Consider the following 19,387-nt stretch of genomic DNA (forward strand, 5'->3'; position numbering starts at 1 on the left):
ACTACCGAGCGCCTTCTGTATGCCAACGATTTTTTGTTTGTTTTGTTTCAGAGAGTGAGTCTTGCTCTGTTGCCAAGACTGGAGTGCAGTCGTTATTCACAGGTGCAATCATGGCTCATTGCAGCCTTGAACTCCTGGGCTCAAGCAATCCTCTCGCCTAAGCCTCCCAGGTAGCAGATGCACACCACATGTCTGCTTTCCAAGGAGGTTTAGGTCAACCCTCACAACAAGCCTGTGAAGCAGGGATTGTTATTCCCACTTTTCTGTAGCACACTAAGGTGCAAGGATTCCCTGTGGATAGGTGGTTAGTATGGTAGAATGGGGTGAGGTTTGAACCCAGTCCTGACAATCATCAGAGCTACACAAGGCTGCCAAGAAGTAGAAAAAGACAGTGGCATTTTGGGTCCCCATTATCAATTCGAAAGATGTACAGTCTTAAGCTTGGAAGTCGGTCGTCTGGTTCAACCCTGCCTTTTGCAGAAGCAGGAGCTGGAGCCCTAAAAGAATAAAGCAACTTGGCTGCAATTAAATAGGGTGAGAGGGGGCAGATGAAGTGTAGGCATGTGGGGCTGGATCTGGCCCCGCGCTGACACATAGAAAGCCTGAAATATAAGTGAGAAAGGAAAATTCCAAGAAAGAAAAGGCAGAGAAGTGGCTGTTCTTATTCCCACACCTAAGGTGTGAATTCTTTTATTGAGTCATAATAATTTCCCAAGAATTCCGAGTCTTGCTACTTTAGGTTCTTGCCCAGGAATCCACCTCTTTTCCCCCAAGCCCAACAACCCTTTGAGGTGCTCACGATTAAGCGCGTGGTCGGGGGGAAGGGGCTGCATGGGGGCGGGGCTCCTATGGCTTCACATCATCCACTGTAACCCCTGGTCTCCAAGTCTCTGGATCCTTTGGTCTCACCTCTAGACAACCGCATCTTTCAAACCTTCTTCCCTGGCAACTCCTCTCTGTCCCGACAAAATCTCTCCCAAGACATTGTCCTTGTAGTTAGATTCACACAGAGCTTTTGCTTTCATAAGGTGTGTACATGCCCAGCTTCTCACTTGCGTGTGGCAGCACCCCTGGTGAGGTGGATAGGGAAGGGATGGCTCTCTCCATTTTGTAGGAAAGGGGAGGCTGCCCTCTTGATTCTTCAGTGTCGTCAGGAATATTTACGAGTCCCAGTCTCACACTGGCCCAGCAGGGCTTCTTTGGCACAGGCTCTAGTTTTTTCTCTTGTTCCTTGGGTTTCCTAGAATCCCAAAGGACTCTCTGTGGCAGCCACATTCCGAATAGGCTGATGATGCATGTGTGACGGTGCAGCGGCAGTCGCCAGCTCTGTGTTGCTGGGTGGCGACCCTCCGGGCTCTGTGGCTGATCTCCCACTCTATCGTGGGCCCCTCCTGTCCCGTGCTTGCCATCCTTCCTGCTTATCATTCATTATCTAACCAGATTTCACGGGGATACACATCTCCAACCCTCCATTTTGTCCAAACGGATCTATCTTGGTTTATTTTCTCTTGCCTAAATATTAGGCATGCCTAATGGGTTTCAAAAATTAATATAATTTATTTTCCATCTTGTCAGTGCAAAACAAAGGTGTTCTCAAGGCATGGCACTGAAGACCAGAATCCTTCCTCCTCTTCTACTTCTGTTTCTTGAATCAACAAGTAAACAACAGTTCTGTAAACATGTGTGGGTCTGTGTCCATGTGTGCGTGGATCCGCCGTTTTCTTCCATTCTTAACTGGTTTGGGACACGTTAGCTATCAGTGGCCTCCCTGTCATGTTCAAAACGGAGATTCCCGTAATATCTGGACTTTCATCAGGGCCCGTTTCAGCTGCTCATAGGTTACGAACATCACCACGTTCCAGGATCCCAAACGCAAAAAGGAGGGTGTAAATCTGATGAGAAAAACAACCAACACATCAGGTGGAGTGCTAGGAGACCACAGCAGATGCGTGTGCTCTCGCGGGACACAGTGGTAGTGCCAAAGGATCTAGACTTCTGTTCATCACAAGCATTTTCTGAAATCCTTTCAGTCTCTCTCTCTCTCGCTCTTTTTTTTTTTTCCTGCTAAGGGGATTTAGGCAGAAGTCGGAGTAAGGGAAAAAGAAAACCTGACGTTTTGAGACAGGTTACTGTGTTAGGCAGCGAATTCTCACAGTTCCTTTTTTTTTTTTGAGTCGGAGTGTCACTCTTGTTGCCCAGGCTGGAGTGCAATGGCACTATCTCGGCTCACCTCAACCTCCGCCTCGCAAGTTCAAGTGATTCTCTTACCTCAGCCTCCCAAGTAGCTGAGATTACGGGCATGCACCACTACGCCCGGCTAATTTTTGTATTTTTAGTAGAGACAGAGTTTCTCCATGTTGGTCAGGCTAGTCTCGAACTCCTGACCTCAGGTGATCCACCTGACTCAGCCTCCCAAAGTGCTGGGATTACGGGCATGAGCCACTGCACCGGGCCCCTCACAGTTCTATAAGGCAGCCATGTTTTCACAAACCGAGGCCCAGGGAGGTTAAGAGCTCAACCAAAGACCCGTGGCTAGTAAGTGTCAGAGGTGTGGTTCTGACTCCACGCTGCTGCTGGGTGTTTCTGGGTTCAGTTACACCCCGGGGGGCCAGCCCTAACATGGCCCCCTGCCAGGACATGGAGAAACTTGGGCTTTGCAGGGTGAAGACAGTGTGGCACCAGATTTAGCTCGTCTCCAGAGAGCCTGGCTGTGTGTGATGGCACTGCAGGGACAGTGTCCCCACCTCAGCTGTGGCTCACCAACTCAGGGAGAAGCCCATGAGCTGGCCCCTGCCCCTCTCTCAGCCTGTCCCTCCACTAACCACCTCCTGGGCCCCTTTGCTCCCGCCAGACTCAGCTAGTCACATTCCCTGACGATGCCAGGCCCTCTTCCCTCCATGCTTTTGCTCCTCTTGCTCCCTCTGCCTGGACTGTCCCCTCCTCTCCTCCTTTGCTGGCTGGTTGCTCTTTGCTCTGGAGGACTCAGTTCGGGCACCATAACCTCATGCCATGGGTTTTCTTGACCCTCATGGGGACTATAGCACTGTGACAACAAATGTAAACTCTGGAGTCAGACCTGGGTTCAAATCCAAGCTCTCCCAGTTTCCAGCTTTACAATCTGGACACATCACTTAATTTTTCTAAGCCTCAGTTTCCTCATCTGTAAAATGAGGAAAATAACAGTATCTGCCTTATAGAGTTAGTCGTGCAGATTAGGTGAGTTAATGTTGGACAGCACTCAGCACAGGGCCCAGCATCAGTAAATGCTCAGTAAATATCACCAACTTATCTGCTGCTCTTTGAGGGGAGCATAACCCAGGGCCTGGCACCTGCAGGATGCTCCAGAAATGTTGGACAAGTGAAAGCAGTAACTGAGACAAGTGGCTACAGCTGAAGACTGTAATGATAGAGGCACTTTTTGGAAGAACAGTCTGTCAGTTGCAATATAGTTTTGTTACGTCATTCCCAGGCTTGAGAACCTATAGTAGCTCTTGTTCACTTGTTGGGTCCATGATAACACCAGGGACCATAAAACTCTCTATTGAAGGCATCAGCAGTGGGAGGTGAAAGGGCCAAGTTAACAGCTTACCAGTAGGATAAACAACATTGTTGGGCGTGGTGTCTGACGGTCTGGGTTTGAGCCATGGCTCCACCAGTTTAACTTGTGGTCTTGGACAAGTTCCTTAACTTTTCTGACACTCAGTCTTTTCCTTAGTTAATGTGGACAATACTACCCAGTTCAAGGGGCTGTTGGGATAATGCGTGTAAAGTGCTCAGCACGAGGCCTAATATAGAGTGACTTAGCTGTCGTGATAATCGTCACCAATCTGCATTATCGAGTGCTCACTCTGTGTGAGGGACTGTGGGAGATACAAGATGTCTGAGCCACTTTGGCTTTCGGGGACTTGACCTTTGCAAGAGGAATAACTTAAGCTTACCAACATTGTAATACAAGGCAGGAGGTGATAAATACCATAAAAATGGAATCAAATGGCATTGCAGAAGTTCCCAGGGAGGAGGGAAAATTTACACCTGAGAGTATTAGGGAGGAGGTGGCATTTGAACTGGTCTTGAAGGAGGCTAAAATTGACAGCCTGTAGATGATGAGGCATTCATTCCATGCAGAGGGAGCAGTAAGTGCAAGAAAATGTGGAGTGTGTGGAGACGGTGAGGAAGGCACCGGCTGTGGTCAGCGTGGTGCTCAATGGCCATGGCAGGAGGTCCGGGAGGTCTCAGGATTGCTAACTTCCTTTGGAGACAGGCAGTACTTTCACCTGTTCCTAGAACGCTTCCTCAGTCAGGCTTCCCTAACTCTCCCCATCAGGTATGGTTCACTTTTTTTCTTTTACTTGCATGGTTTTTTAAACTTCTCCTTTGTGGCATTTACATCTGTACTCTTCACCGCTACATCCCAGGTTGACCCATGGTAGCCACATTAGAAAAGAAAGAAGTCCCCGTTCTCTGGGAGGGAGTGCTGGAGGCAGGAGGAGGCTCACCCCTTGTAGAAGGCTGTGGGGCCCTCCTGGGCCACCATCTTTATCATACAGTCGAGGGGGCTGAGGTACTGGCCTGGAGGTGAGTTCATATACCGGGTCTTCACCACATCCACCGGGGAGGCCACCACTGTGGCACAGAAGCCGGCTCCAAAGGCAGAGGCAAAGTGGCAGGGGAAGTTGTCTGCATAGGAAGGATGAGCAAATATCAAGGAGTGCATTTGTGTTCTGTCCATATGTATGTACTGTTTGTCCCCAACTCAACCATGAACTCCCTGAGCATATTTTCCGTATCTGACAGTATTTTCCATATCTCTCACAGTGCCCTGGGCTAAGCTCTTGGTAAGTACTGGCAAACTAGGCCTGGGCTGACCCAGAGGTGGGAGGTCATGCAGGCTGTTTGAGGAAACTGAAGTCAGAGAAGGTGAGAGATCCTTGCTTAAAGCTACATAGTGAGATGTGGTGCTGGGACTGGAACCCAAGTCTCCAGCCTCCCAGCTTAGGGGTCTTTCCTGCTTGTCACCACAATGAACCAGGCACTCTTTACTAGGCACTCCTTCTCTCTCTGCTCCTTCTAAAACCCGGTTGCCTCTGGGTTCCCTCCCTGCTGGGGGAGGGCTGCCTGCCTGGAGCCCAGGGCCTCACCAGTGAGCAGGTGATGGTCCAGCAGCTTCTCCTTGAGGATGTCGTAGGTCACCACCTCAGCACAGTTGACGATGGCATTCCTCATGATGTTGGGCAAAGTTCCTGTTAGGAAGGCAGTGGGGACGGATGAATGGGAAATGGGAGAAATGGATGCCCTGGCTGCAAGGTCACAGGCCCCAGTTTTGGGGCTATCAGGCCCCATTCCAATGGTCGCAGCCAGAGGATCCCACCCCAGCTGCGCAGATCCCACATTTTCCTCTCTGGAGTTGACAACTCTCAGATTATCCATATCTTCCTCAGAGACAGAGAACAGAGAGGCCCACTTGTGTTCACTTGGCCTCATTTTGGAGGGTGATATGCAACAGCTGTCAAAATTAACATATGCCTCCCCGAGACCCAGCTGCAGCCAGAAAAGAAAGTCATTCAGCGAGAGGCTGAGCTCTTGGAACAGTGACGGAATGTGGTGCCAGCAGGGCCCACCCCTGGTTTCACAGGTAAGGGGACAAACTCTGAAGGGTGCCCAACAAGTGACTGAAGAGCCCCCACTTAAGAGGTGTCCTGCCCTTAAACTTCACTGGGTCAGTTTCTTCTGCAAACATTCCTGCAACCTCTGGTTCACACGCGGAGAGAGTCCTGCATTCATCACAGTGGCCGCCATGTGGACACATAGGGAACCCATTGCATCTCCCTGCGCCCACTCCTCACAGCTGTGCGTTTCTGATGCTCCTCTTCTTCCTCCGGGCCCTGCTTGAGGGCCCCTCCCCTTCCATCTCCACACACCTAGAACCTGTTCAGTCTTCCAGGCCCAGCTTAGGTGTCACCTTCTCTGCAGAGCCCGCCTCTGGAGCTCCACCTCTGGGGCAACCCCTACCACATCCTGCCCGTGGTATAGCTGCATCTTGACTTATCTCCTCCGCTGTCCTCACGCCCTGGGTGTGTGAAGGTGTCTTCAATTCATTTCTGTCTCTCTCACAGCAGCCTGCACATGGCAAAGGGCTGGTAAAATGAACTGAGTTTGAGGGGCTGTGGCAGGCCAGTGAAGTATCTTTGGTTGCGATGTTCTTTCAGAATCACTGGAACATGCCATGCTGGGAGCCCCTCCTTGCTGGGGTCCCTGCCCCAGCCTGAGGGGAGGGAAAGCTCTGCCTAAGGCCGCCTGTGCCCGGAGTCCAGACCTACCTTTCCACAGGCCCCTGACTCCTTCCTCCCTGGCGATGGTTCTGTAGGCATCCATAGTCCCGCTGTATTTTCTGTCGCTCCCAGACGACCCAAGGTGTATGCTGGCCTGAAATCGGACCTTCACCACATCTGTGGGCTGGGCACAGGTCACTGCCATGGCTCCCGTGGTGCAGCCGGCCAAAATCCGGGTAGTGAGGCTGGAACCTGGAAGGGGCAGAGAGATTGGGCCAGTACCCCCTACTAAGCAGCTCTCTGGGACATGCTGTTCTCTGCGGGGCTGCCCCTGCAGTTTCCTTGATGTCCACTCAGGGCCTCCTCATGAGCATCCGGTACCATCTTCCCCCCAGCCTCTGGCTCTGCCTCTGAGTCTAGACTTCCCTGGTCTCTTGACCCACAGACTTTCGGCCACCCCTTTGGTGTTCAGGGACCTGGTCACTCACTGTCTGTGCCTTGGGGGGTGTAGACCTGCTTGACAGAGTCGTAGAGGCCGATGCGGATGGAGGCGAAGCTCATCTGGCGCTGCAGGCCGGCCACCAGCCCATTGTAGGGGCTGCAGAGACCCTCGGTCCGCACCATGGTCAGGATGGTGCCCAGCACGCCACGGTACTGCACAAGCCGGGCCGTCCGGGCCACCGGGTTCTCCCCCTGGATCTGAGGGACAATAGCCGGGGGCGAGGACTCAACTGGGAGGGCAAGAAGGGGCTGCATGCACAGGAACCCTGCTGGGGCTGGGCCTGCCTGGGCTGGGCCTGAGAACAACCGTGCTGGTCACAGCCTTCACATCACAGTAGAAATCACTGGTGTCTGGGCAGGATTTTACTGTTCACAAAGCAGTGTTATACACACGGCTTGATGTTTGATCCTCAGAGTAAATCAGAGGGACAGATTGTCTTTCCATTTTATAAGTGCTTTGTGGCTTGCCCAAGATCACACAGTTAATTCCCTACTTTTACTGCACACTGTGCACTTTAAGAAGTAGGGCCTAGCCCATAAAGGGCCCTGTCGCATTGTGCAAAGAATTTAGATTTTTTTGTCTTGGTGGATGGTGATGAGAGGAGGCAAGGAAGGGTCCTAAGCAGTGGAGTGAGAGTCTTCGTCAGCGTTCTGAGTGAGGAAGGGCATATGGGCACACGTCATGCGGGCCCTGGGGGAGAACTAGCCCCTCCTTCCATGTGATCAATGACCCTTGGCCAAAGGGCACCTACCTGCAGGCGGACCTTGGCTGTGTCCAGTGGAAAGGTAAGGAGGTCAGCAAAACAGGCTGCTGTGCCTGCCCCCAGGAACTTCACAGCCATGGTGGGAGGCACGTCTGAAGGCTTCAGTCCAACCATGGTCCTGGAAGGCTCTGCTCAGTCTCTTTAGGGCCGAGAGGAGGTCCAAGGAGAGAGGCTGCTCCACAGCCCTGGGCTTCAGTGCAGCAGTGAGGCTGCAGGAGACAGGCCAGAGGAGGCTGATGGAGTGATGTCTGGCCTGGCCCCCAGGAGCTCCTCAGCACCCAGGAGGGGCTTTAGAAAGGGAGAAGCCTGGGTGGTGCCATACTTAAGCTGCGTGAATTTGGCCTATAAAAACAGGTCACGTTCCCATCCCTCGGATTTTGCAATCCTCCTCCTGACCCTCTCCTTCCCTCCTTGCCATGGGTAGGCAGAGCTGACAGTGGTATCTGCACTGTATACATGAGGAAACTGAGGCTCAGGCACCTGCTCTCCCCAGTATCAAACTGCTTCTTTTTTTTTTGTTTGAGACAGGTTCTTGCTTTGTTACCTGGGCTGGAGTGCAGTGGTACAATCCAGGCTCACTGCAGCTTTGACCTCTTGGACTCAAGTGACCTTCCCACCTTCAGCCTCCTGGGCAGCTGGGACTATAGGTGTGCATCACCATACTCAGCTAATTTTTTAGTTTTTGTAGAGATGGGGGGGTCTCTCTATGTTGCCTATTCTGGTCTCGAACTCCTGGCCTCAACCTGATCACTTGACAAGAGGGGCAGTTCTTAGCCACTCATGGGAAATGGAATGGATGGGCGTAGACTCAGGTCAAAAGCCCATCTTGGGGTCAGGGCTCTAGAACTTTCAAGTAGTCAAGCTGGGGGAGGAGGGGAAGCCACAGTGGTGGGCACATATAGCAGCTGCCCTGAGGCCAGCACTCCCCAATCTTCTTCCCAATTCACTCCAGCCTCCCCTACACCCCTAGCAGCCGGCAGCCTTTTGCCACTGGCCAGTGGAGGAAGAAGTCAAAAGTGGAATCCTCCTTTCTGTAGCTCTGCTGGGGCTCCTGAGGGATGGGATGTTCTAGTCTGCATGGTCCATTAAAGTTTGCTGGTTGCTTCTTGCACCAGATACCGTGCTGAGGGCTTTACAGACACTGACTGAGTCGATCCCTTTATAAGGCTACAAGTAGTTGCTATTATTATTCCCATTTCATAAACCAGGGACCTGAGGCTTCCAGGGCTTTAGCTAGTCATACAACTGAAGTGCTGGCACTCAGATTGGTGTCCACGCTTGTCTGGCGTCTGAAGCTGTGCCTGTTTCACTGCCCAGAGAGTCTCAGACTTCAGCGAGAGCCGAAGATCCCTTGAGCTGCTTGTTTACAGAGTAGATTCTCAGCCCTCAGCCCCAGAGATCCTGATTTAGGTCTGGGGTGGGGCTAGGAATCTGCATTAGGAAAACTCCCCATGGTAGCTCTGAAGCGGGGAAGAGGACCCCATTTTGAGACATCCTACCCAATACCAGTTGCCTCCCCAACTCCAACCCACCGTCCCGGCAAAGCCTTCACAGCAGCCCACTGAAGAAGCCATCTAGGCGGAGAGACCATGGGCTCTGGAAAGCTCCCAGTAAATGACCTGGACCAGCCTCAGGTCGGAAGTGCCCCTGTCATCCCTACTCAGGAAGAGGCCCCAGGGTCTTCATGGAAAGAAAGGGACTTATGCTCTGGAGGAATCGCAGAGATTCTGGGGCAGGCAAAGAAGAAAGCCACTTCCTGTCTATGGGGATTTGCAAAATCCCACCAGAGGCAGCCAGCAAGGCAAACGGGGTATGAGTCTTGAGTGAGTGACACGGGTGTTGGGTTCAAGTCCCAGCCCTGCCACAGTACCCTCATCAGGGCTGCGGCTTCCTTTTTATAAGGTGGGGGCTGGACTGAATATCAGGTCTGACATGCTGCAGCTAGTGAGCCCTGACTGCTCGGGGCTGCTCGCTGAAAGCCTCCAGTGAAAGAAAGAACAAGGAGAAGGGAGAGGGACAGGGGAAGGGATGAGGGAGGAGAAAGGGGTCTTACCTGTGAGTCCTGCCAGGGCAGAGGCAGCACAGGGGCTCCCTATGGCTCCATCCCAGGGGGTGGCAGCAGGGATCGGATGGCCCTTCCTTGTCATTCACTGTTGTCTCTGCTGCTTCTGGCTTGGCACTGGTCTTATACACACGGGCTGACCTGAAACCTTATCCTAGAGAAGCTGGTTGACTGCCTGATCACTTGACAAGAGGCTGGCTGGTGAGGGCAGTGAGGTGAGAGGGGAGGTGAGTTCCACATCTGGTTCAGTCCTGTTACTTGGGGTGCTTTAATATAGCTCCTTTAAACTGTGGACGTTTTCTTGGTGACAAGGGTGTATGGGGGGGTGGACCTGCTGCCACTTTTGAGTCCAAAGGTCAAGGCCTCCCACAATAGGCTGGGCACAGCTCTCCCAGGCCTCGTAATAATAATGATAACTGTCATTTCTTCGTGCCCACTATGTGCTAAATATTTTACATACATTACTACTATTTTCCACAATCCTATGAGATAGGTACCATTAGAATTCTAATTTTTTTTACTTTTTTTTTTTTTGGTAATTTAAAAATTTTTAGTAGAGACGAGGTCTCACTGTGTTCCCCAGGCTGGTCTTGAACTCCTGGGCTCAAGTCATCCTCCTGCCTCAGCCTGGCAAAGTGTTGGGATTACAGGTGTGAGCCACTGCACCTGGCCTAATTTTGTTTTTTAATTACAGATTTATTGATATAGAATTCACATACTATACAATTCATCTGTTTCAAGTGCACAATTCAAATGGTTTTTAGTATATTCTGAGTTGTGCAACCATCAACACAATCTATTTTAGAACATTTTCATCACCCTTCACCCTCCTGCCCTGGAAAAACTCCATACACATTAGTAGTCACTCCCCTTCCCCCACTCCCCAGCCTCAGGCAACCACTAATCAATCTACTTTCTGTCTCTAAAAATTTGCTTCTTCTGAACACTTCCTAGAAATGGAATCATCCACTATGTGCTTGTTTGTGACTGGCTTCTTTTACTTAGTATAGTAATGCTTTCCAAGTTAATCCGTGTTGGAGCCTGCTTCAGTATTTCATTTCTTTTTAGTGCTGGGGATCCTAAAATCTTACCACTTATTTTACTGTGGAGGAAATGGAATCTCAGGGAGGCCATGTAGCCAGCACGTGGCAGGGCCTGACTCTAGCCTGTAAACTCTAAGGCATTTTGGGCTTATCTACTGTGACCACCATTCTCTCTGACATGACACTTGGAAGCTTTAGCATGGACACTGCTGGAGCCAAGGGAGCTGGGGCGGGGTGGAAGGGTGCCCCACAGAAGCTACTGGAGGCTCCATCTTTGGGCACTTAGAGTAAGGGCTGGGCATAGCTGAATCGGGCCCCAGGTGATGGGGGGAGGGGAGAAGAGGAAGAGAAGGGAGGGGAGGAGTGAGAAGCAGAAGGGAGGGAAGGAGAGGGAGTTGATTGGGTAGGGCAGAGGAGAAGTAGGCAGAAGTCTTTTCTGGACTTCGGCACACAGCCAGGGTCACAGGGCAGGTGGTCAGAGGTACGGACGCTCAAGTGCAAAGCTTGGGCTGTACCTGTCCTCTTCCTTGGACCAGGCCCTGACCTTAATGTCAGCAGAATAAGCAGCTGCATTAGTGTTAAGAGGGAAGTGGCTGTCAGGGCTGCTGAGAGTAGGAAGGCTTAGGAAGTAGGTTCTGAGCTCCATCTGTAATTGCTAGCCTGGAGGTGGTGGAGTAAATTGCAGGGAGTCTGTGGGGGAAGAATAGAGTAGAAGGCCAAAGCAGGAGGCAGCAGGCTCTGGAGAAACCCAGGGGGAGGGAGAGCCAGGCTCTCTTTGGCTTGGGAGCTTCAGAGCAGGACCAGGTCTGCCTGCTTTGGCTCCATGTCCAGAGGCCAGCCCATGCTAGAAGTCCCAAGGCTGCCTGCTATGGGTTGGGAAGAGAGGCAGCCACTGGCTCGTTCTGGTGGTGGGAACACCTATCTCATGCCTTAATCCATGCCACATGCCTGGTCAAGTCATTTACCTCAGAGTTGGCACTGGGAAGATTCAGCTTCCAGGGCTAAGATACTGATAAATAACACACTGTTTTGAAGTGGAGATGGGAGGTCTCGACCCTCAGGGTCCCTTTGTGTCATCAGAGGCTGCTCTCAACCTGGAATAGGAGCATGTCCTCCTGACCCCGATCAGGTTGTCTGTGGGAGCTAGAGTGGGATTTGGAGGAATATTCTTTACCTGGCGCTTTCCCCCTGAGGTCTGGTCTCCAACTGCTCCTCTTTAGGTTCCCTGAGCCCCAAGGAAAGTGGGGTCCCGGGCCTTGAATGCTCTGTGCTGGTGACTTGAGAGGGAGGCTGGCCTCTGTGGTGCTGGGGAGGGGTGGGCTGGCAGGCTGGAACTTAGGAGCAGAGACAAATAGAAGGGGGAGGCCTTGTCACCAGGAAGGCGGCACTCACTCCTTCCTTGAGGTTCCCGCATCACTGTGCACCCTCTGACGCCCGGGAGTGCTCTGCCTGCCCCAGGGGCTGTGTGCTTGCCTTGCTAAGGGTTTGCTCTGGAGCATCAGAGAGTGAGTGGGGCTGACATTTCCTAAGCTTCCACTGTGTGCCAAATGTAGGCGAAGCACTTTAAAAAATGTCATCTCGTTTGATCTTCCTCACAACCCCTTGAGGCTGGAGTGATTATCTCTGTTTTACACATGAGGCCACAGAGGCTCAGACACAGCGAGACTGGTCTCTATCTCCAGCTGCACGCCGCTCACAGGCTTTTCTGGCTCTCTCTCTCCAGCTGTCCATAGTCTGGCCAATTCTCTGGGCTCACCCCAAGACCTGTCTCTTCTAGGAAGCCTTCCCTGACTGCTTCAGCCCACATGGTCTTTCTCCATGAAGTCCCTAAATTAAGAGCACTTATTGGCTGTACCTTGTTTTGATCACTGAAAGCAGTAGCCTTGCAATACCTCTGGGATTTCTTGTGTGGTGAATCACTTCCTAACTGTACAAACAGAGGCAAAACCCTGAACTTCCAGAAACTCTAGATATCATAATATCTAGAGTTAGAAAGTTGTTTTGAGGACTGAGTGAAGTGACATGTACTTGGGGGTGAAAGCCTGTTGCCCAGCCACGTTTTTTTTCTTTTTTTTGATACGGAGTCTTGAGTCCTGCTCTGTTGTCTAGGCTGGAGTGCAGTGGTGTGATCTCGGCTCACTGCAACCGCCACCTCCTGGGTTAAAGTGATTCTCCTGCCTCAGTCTCCTGAGTAGCTGGGACTACAAGCATGCACCATGCCCAGCTGATTTTTGTATTTTTTTTTTTTTTAGTAGAGACAGGGTTTTGCCAGGTTGGCCAGGCTGGTCTCAAACTCCTGACCTCAGGTGATCCGCCTGTTTCACCCTCCTGAAGTGTTTGGATTACAGGTGTGAGCCACTGCGCCCGTCCATGGCCCTTTCCTTGTCCTCCCCACAGGGCTTTGTCTGTGGCAGCTGCTCAAGACTTTGTGGTCTGACAGCCTCAGCCAGAATTACCCATCTCAGAGATAAGAGGGATTCTGAGGGTTCCATTTTACTAATGGATTTCAAGCATCAGCAAAGGAAATACTGGGTGTCACTGTCACCTGGACCAACCCGATTCTGGGGGAGCCAGAGTCTCATGGTGATTGACCCTCGTCTGTGGGGGGAGGGGTATGGTTGCTAACCTTCCTCTCTGGCAGTTAGGGCACACACGAATTCCTAGCATCCCCACTCCAGTGAAACACTTGTGCACAGATTACAAACACCAATATGATTTTATTCAAACACAGGCAAGAACAATGACCTTCAGAGCTGGGTAAAAACAATAAGTTAAAAGCATGGTTAGAATTTTAGACAATCAGATAAAAAGTCTGAAGGAGGTGATTTCCCCTTCCTGTCCTAATTAATTCAACATGGCATAAAAATAATTTGTATCTATAAAATATCCTTGTTCCCACACAAATGAACTGGAGGTGGCCCTAGGATTTCCTTGACTATGCACAATGCACACAATCTGCATGTCCCTCCTCCCCAACTTTTAAGGCTAAAATGGTCCCACGTCTTCAGGAAGAGGGTGGGCTCATGTAAGCAGTCAGCTGTGCCAAGGACACTGGGAGGCGTTTCTCCACCGAAAGATGCCTGCTAGGGTCCACTGGCCAAAAGATGGAGGAGCCACTTGGGCGCGGATTCCATTTTGTTTCTAGCCTTTGCCTCACCACAGAAGAAAGGAGCTGACATTTGGAAGTGGACACTGGACTGGCTCGGGGCACTCCTCCAGTCTGGGCTGACTGGGTCTCTTGAGGCAGCCATGGCCTAGGTAAGTGGTGGTTTCAGGACTGTGACAGCCCTGAAGGAGCCAGACCTGGTGCCTCTGCAAACTGGACAAAGCTGAGGGAGGGTGGGCAGGTGTCTCCTTCTCCCAGAGCCTCAGGCTGCGTCAGTCTTTCTGGGAGTACCGAGAAGAAAATATCCGTGCAATTCTGCGGGTTTCTTCCTCAGGCAGGTTGGCGGGGAGCGAGTTAGGTCTGGGGCGACAAGGCCTTTGGGAGAGGGCTCCCCTGGTGGCTTCGCTCTTGTCCTGGAGAGGAAGAAGTCAGCTAGGCTAGCACTGAGGATACGGCACCACCAATGGATGACACTGGTTTCTCTCATCTTTTGGTCCTTTGGTTAATATTTATGTAGAGCTGTGTGGTTTACAAAGCGCTTTACATACCTTGTCTTGTTTGACCCCTACCTCGACCCTATATGGGCGGTCTATCATTCTCCCCACGTAGTGGATAAGGAAACTACATTCAGGTGGAATAAACTCAAGGTCCCACAGCTCTGAGTGGCAGAGCTGGGATGTGAACCCCAGCCTTGACTCTTTCTGTGCCTCTGGAGAAGGAGGGCGTCACCTCCAGGATAGGTCTGAATCCTCACCCCTTCTCCTGTTGCGTGGCTTTAGACAAGCCATTTGTGCTCTGGGTTTAGTCCCATGTGCGATGCTGGGAACAGATCCAACTCTCAGGGAGACGGTGGGGAATAAGACACTCTCTGGCCCTTTGGAGCTCCTGGAGCTGCCAGGTGACACAAAGCACCTACCTACTGCCTGGCTACCAAACTTTGATCTCTCTGCCTCTGGCTGCCAGGGCACCACTAATTCCACCTTTAAGGTATTTGCCTGTGGGTTATGGTGTCATGGTCCTCTGGACTCCTCTAACTCATTTGCTCATTTTTCTTTCTTTTTTCTTACTCCATGTCAGGCTCCTGTGCTGAAGGAACTCAAAGTTATACAGGAAAGCCATCCCAGACAGCTGGCTGAGAGCAAGGCCCTGGGGAAGAGGTGGGGGCCTGATAGGGGAAGGGGCAGTTCTGAAAGGAGGTGGGAGCAGCCTCCACAGGCCAATCTGGCTGACTTCGTGGCATGCAGCTTGCTCTTCCCTGCCATTAAGTCCCATGAGCTGAGGCTGTCATAAACTGAAGGACCACTGACAGCATACTGTACCGCTTCCTGGGCACTGAGCAGCAGCTTGGTGGAGACCCTAGAGACTGGGACTACCTGCGCCCTGCAGTTCTGCTTATGAGAAACTGAGGCCCAGCTAGAGTTGCTTCTGGCATCAGTAACATTCAGTTATTCTTTCTTTCATGTCTGCAACCCTTTTTAATACCTACTTGAGAGGGGCACAGAAATAAACAGAACTCCGTTTTAGGCTTTCTCAGCTCAGACTTAAGCCTGGGAGGCAGACAGATCTGCCTAAAGAATTAGAATTGCCAGAATGAGATAAGGGGAGTGGAGTCAGGCATCCCTGGTCTACCGCCTGGATGTCAGTTTCCTACCCACGAAATAGAAGGGTGGATGGGAAACTTTGAGGGTCCCTGCCAATCTAGAATTCTAAGTGCCACGGGAATGTCTACAATCTGGGAAGCTCTCAGTGCTATGAGTCCACAGGCAGCCTTTCCTTATAACCAAGAGCAAAGTGGCGCTAGGGCTGGGCTGCACAGCAGAGACTAGACGATACATCTCCCTGCCTTCTAGGCAGGCCTAGGCTAAAAGGGAAGAAGGAAACCCACTTTTTGCTGGTGTTTGTAGTTATTCCTTCCAACATACAGGAAGCACCTGCACTCCATGATCGATGCCTCAGGCCAGGGCAGGCCAGTGGGCCAGCCTCTGCCTATTGCTCTCCCACTTCCACACTGTGTGCTCCTGTAGGGCATGGACTGGGTCTGAGGCTTGGGATCCCAGCAAGGCCAGGTCCAAGACAGGAGCTTGGGAGTGGCTAGATGAGTATGGGTGGGACCACAGGTTTAAATTGGGTGGGGCCAATTTAAATTGGGTAGACAATGAGCTACCCAACAATCACAGAGATGACCACAGGCCAGGGTAACCACAGGCTTAAATTGGGTGGGGAGGAGACTCTTGTAGTAAGCTTCTCAGTCATTCATTCTAGAACCAGTGGTTGTCGGCCTACCACATGCCAGGTCTTTAGTTAAGTCAAACTCTCTCAGGCTCTCTGTAGCACTTTAAGCTTGTGTACATCTTTCTTTACTCCCAAGATCCAAGATGGCTGTTTCCTGAGCTACTTGGGGTTTAGGGTGACACAAATCCCATTCCTGTCCCCGAGCTTCACATGAAGGTGGAATGTGAACAGATGATGAAGAGAGAGGGTATGCCGCCTGCAGGCGCAGCTTTTGTGAGGAAGGAATTTTCTTTGCTAGGAAAGTGGTGGGTATGGGATAGACTGAGCTGCAGGTATGGAGAGCAGCCAAGACAAACCTATTACTAGAAGGAGGGGTTGATGCTGGCTGAGGGAAGTTCCAGAATGTGTGGGGGGAATTTGACCTTATTTTTCTTGGACTTCAGCGAGCTGATCTGTAAGGGCCTTCCCAGGGAACAGGGACGGGGTATTCGACGACTGTACCAGGCTGAAAGACAGAACTGGCTTTCCTGAGGGCCGGGTGTCACAGCAGGAGGCCAGGGGCTTTCAGGCTGCCCCATTAAATCCTCCCTCATCCATACATGGGACCTGTTCCTTTCTGAGTACCTGGACGCCCAGGCCATGAACATGATAGGCCTCTCTGATAATAGATGTGTGTTAAAAGAGCCTTCAATGCTAAAGGTCGGACTTTGCTGGGGAGAATATGGAGCACGTGGAAGGTGTAAGGAGAGGTTTGGAAAGAAAATGTGGGGCTTCCTGGGGCTCTTCAAATTGAGTGGCTAACCCTGCATGAGGAGCTGGTTTTAGTCCTGGCTCTACCACTTCTTAGCCAAGTGGTGTTGGGCAACCCACTTTCTCTTTGGGCCTTGGTTTGTGCATCTGAAAATGGGATCAGGATGAGCAGATAATGCAAGAGGAAGCACTCTATAAACCACCGGCTGATCCCAGCTCTTGGCTCCTTCTCTGGTCTGCTCCCTGTGACACAGCCTCTTCTCCAAAAGCTCTCTCGGGAGGGCCTGGACCTCTTCTTTGGCCTGGAAGGTGATCTGATCCCAGCCACTGTGTTCTAGGCTCTCTCCACTCCAGTCCCCAGATGGATCCCTTGAACAGGTCACATGCTCCCAGGGTTTGGTTACCCCTGGTTCCAAGTAACCCAGGGACTTTCTCAGAGGACAGGCAATGGAGTGCAGTGGAAAAGACACTGGTCTGTGGCCCAACCTAACTGTCCCACTCACTCAAGATCAAGACACTTTCTCATTCTGGGTCTCTGTGGGTCTTAGCTTCACTGTCAAGTGGATCTAAGAACTTCTGTTTGGTCTTCTTATCCAGGTCTATGCTGGGTTCAAATAAAATTCAGATATGGCCAAGGTTCTGACCAGGTATAATATCTTACAAAACACAGAGGCTAAGATGGAGCTAGAGCTAATACCAGCTGCAGACCCAAGAGCAAAATGAAGCCTTGCTGTTCTCAGACCCCATCCCAGGCAAAGGGTCAGGCCCCAAAAGTCCTGAGTAGAGCTGGGGTACAGCACCTCCTGTACTGGGGTAAGCAGTGCTAGGCCAGGCAAGCTCTTCCCATTCCACTGTCTTCCCCCCTTCTCTGGTAACAGTGAGCCTCTGGTCTGGGATGAGTGCTAAAGTTCTGTTCTTTTCCAGAGTAGCCCCTTTAAGTGACATAAACATTGACTCAGGAGCTGAAAACTGAAAGTAAACAGCCGGCTGGCTAGGTGGACCTGCCAATGGATTGCTGCATCAGAGGCCGAGTGAGGGCTCAATATAGTTGCCTGCCTTGCTCAACTTTCACCCCTTTGGCTGGCTTCCTTCCCCTGGGGTGGCCCTCAGAGTCTGGCCTGGACTACAACTTCCTTGACACTACAGAGAGCAGCAAACTCAGCAGCCACGAGTAGGAGCAGAGGGGAAGTGAGGACAAGGTACTTAGACTAGAGGTCCAGCCCTGAGAGGCAAATCCTAAATCTGACCTGCTCAGCCTGGCTGCCGCATGGCCGGTCTCATGCTCTGAGCTCACCCTCCATGCCTAAATTAGAGGTCTGGTCATGTGGTTCTCACTACCGATATGCTCCCTCTGTGCCACACCCCACCTGATGCCACCCTCTCCTTATTCCAAGAAGCCTTCCCAGACAGGCCCATTCTACAGGGCCTACGTCACTCCCTCACCCTGGGCCTCAGTCTATGCCACGAAGGGGCCTGACTAAGGCAAGACTCCTCAACCCTTTTTTTTTTGGTTTGTTTTTTAAAACAGGGCCTGGTTCAAAAGATGATCCTCAATCTTCTGAACCCAAGCTCTCTCAGAGAGAGGGCTCAAAAGTCCAGGTTTTGAGAGGGAAGGGTTAAAAATTATACTCTTACAAGAAGAGCTCCTGGCTCCCCCTAGACTCTGGCCTCAGAGTGGCTTAGGCAACCTGAGACTAGCACCTGCCCAGCAGACCTATGAGCCCCTTCCTAAAAAGTGCCTGCTAACTTGCAGTCTGGGACAGCCAATTTTGGCTGTTTCTTCTGACCTCTACACCCTTGGCCAAGCTGCTTATTTTCTAAAAGCTCTGTATGGCCCTTATCGGAGATACTTTGACCTTTGGGTCTCCTCTTAGGTGCTGCAGAAAGCTAGGGACTTGGTGGTTTAAAGAAATGAGGCAATAGGTCAGGACCTCTTGCCCCAAGAGGGGCAGCTCAGCCATCAGGCCTGGACCACAGGCTGAGAAGAAACTCAGCATCAGGAAGTTCCCTCAGGTCCCCTACTGATCTGATCTGGTGACTTTGTGGAGAACTGGGGTTCTCTACCAGGACCATTCATCTTTCAGCTGCTTCTGGTTTGTGGAAGGGAAACTAAGGGATATATATATATATTTTAAGACACAGTTTCACTCTGTTGCCCAGGCTGGAGTGCAGTGGCACCATCTCGACTCACTGCAACCTCTGCCTCCTAGGTTCAAGTGATTCTCATGCCTCAGCCTCCCAAGTAGCTGGGTTTAGAGGTGCCAGGATAGAAAAATTCTATCCCTTGGTTTAGACATGTTGCTGAGGACCTCAGAAAGTCAAAAGCAGAGACAGGACAAAACAAATCAGGCTTGCTGGCACCTCGATCCTTAGTGATGTCTGAAGTGCTGTGGTCCAGCTGAGTACAAGTGAGAACATGGGGTGGGAGGGGTGGAAAACTCAGGGTTTTAAGGGTACCCTCATGCCTGGTCTCGTCTCATACTTCCTGCCTCCTACACTCACTCCTCATGAATAACAGTGTCTGGCCTGATGCCTGTGGTTAATCCAGGGGCCCATTCATGATGTGGGCAGAGCATGGGCTTAACGCAGGAAGACACGGAGCAAGACAGGGCTCACCTCATAGTAAAGAAGTGCCATGTGGGCAGGGCAGGGAGGCCAAG

General features: G+C 51.5%; 2 protein-coding genes across 9 annotated transcripts in view; both read right to left on the bottom strand.

The window, feature by feature from the left end:
* Nucleotides 1-656: 656 nt before the first annotated feature.
* Nucleotides 657-10,208, bottom strand: UCP3 (uncoupling protein 3). Its single transcript, XM_023209433.1, has 7 exons — nucleotides 9,588-10,208; nucleotides 7,523-7,743; nucleotides 6,758-6,968; nucleotides 6,318-6,521; nucleotides 5,139-5,240; nucleotides 4,497-4,677; nucleotides 657-1,892 (listed from the first exon to the last, which is right to left on the bottom strand). Exons 2-7 carry the CDS (start codon nucleotides 7,646-7,648, stop codon nucleotides 1,778-1,780), a joined length of 939 nt encoding a protein of 312 aa, XP_023065201.1. The 5' UTR covers nucleotides 7,649-7,743; nucleotides 9,588-10,208; the 3' UTR covers nucleotides 657-1,777.
* An 8-nt stretch (nucleotides 10,209-10,216) lies between these two features.
* C2CD3 (C2 domain containing 3 centriole elongation regulator) overlaps nucleotides 10,217-19,387 on the bottom strand; it is a 158,616-nt gene continuing 149,445 nt past the window's right edge. For 5 of the 8 annotated variants that reach the window (XM_023209423.2, XM_023209426.3, XM_023209421.1 and 2 more), the window contains one exon: nucleotides 10,217-11,973. In XM_023209423.2, coding sequence (XP_023065191.1) covers nucleotides 11,716-11,973 — 258 coding nt within the window. In that variant the 3' untranslated portion in view covers nucleotides 10,217-11,715. Of the gene's footprint in view, nucleotides 11,974-13,336; nucleotides 14,265-19,387 lie in introns of those variants that run through there. The other 3 variants (XM_023209422.2, XM_023209424.1, XM_023209425.3) reach the window with 3 other exon arrangements.

This window comes from Piliocolobus tephrosceles, chromosome 13 (genome assembly GCF_002776525.5).
Source record: "Piliocolobus tephrosceles isolate RC106 chromosome 13, ASM277652v3, whole genome shotgun sequence".
Taxonomy (NCBI): Eukaryota; Metazoa; Chordata; class Mammalia; order Primates; family Cercopithecidae; genus Piliocolobus; species Piliocolobus tephrosceles.

Coding starts and splice junctions, on each gene's coding strand:
- UCP3 (XM_023209433.1), bottom strand. CDS start 7,648: ATGGTTGGACTGAAGCCTTCAGACGTGCCTCCCACCATGGCTGTGAAG. Junction 6,522..6,757: donor CACCCCCCAAGGCACAGACA/GTGAGTGACCAG, acceptor TGCCCCTTCCAG/GTTCCAGCCTCACTACCCGG. Junction 4,678..5,138: donor GGACCATCACCTGCTCACTG/GTGAGGCCCTGG, acceptor CTTCCTATGCAG/ACAACTTCCCCTGCCACTTT.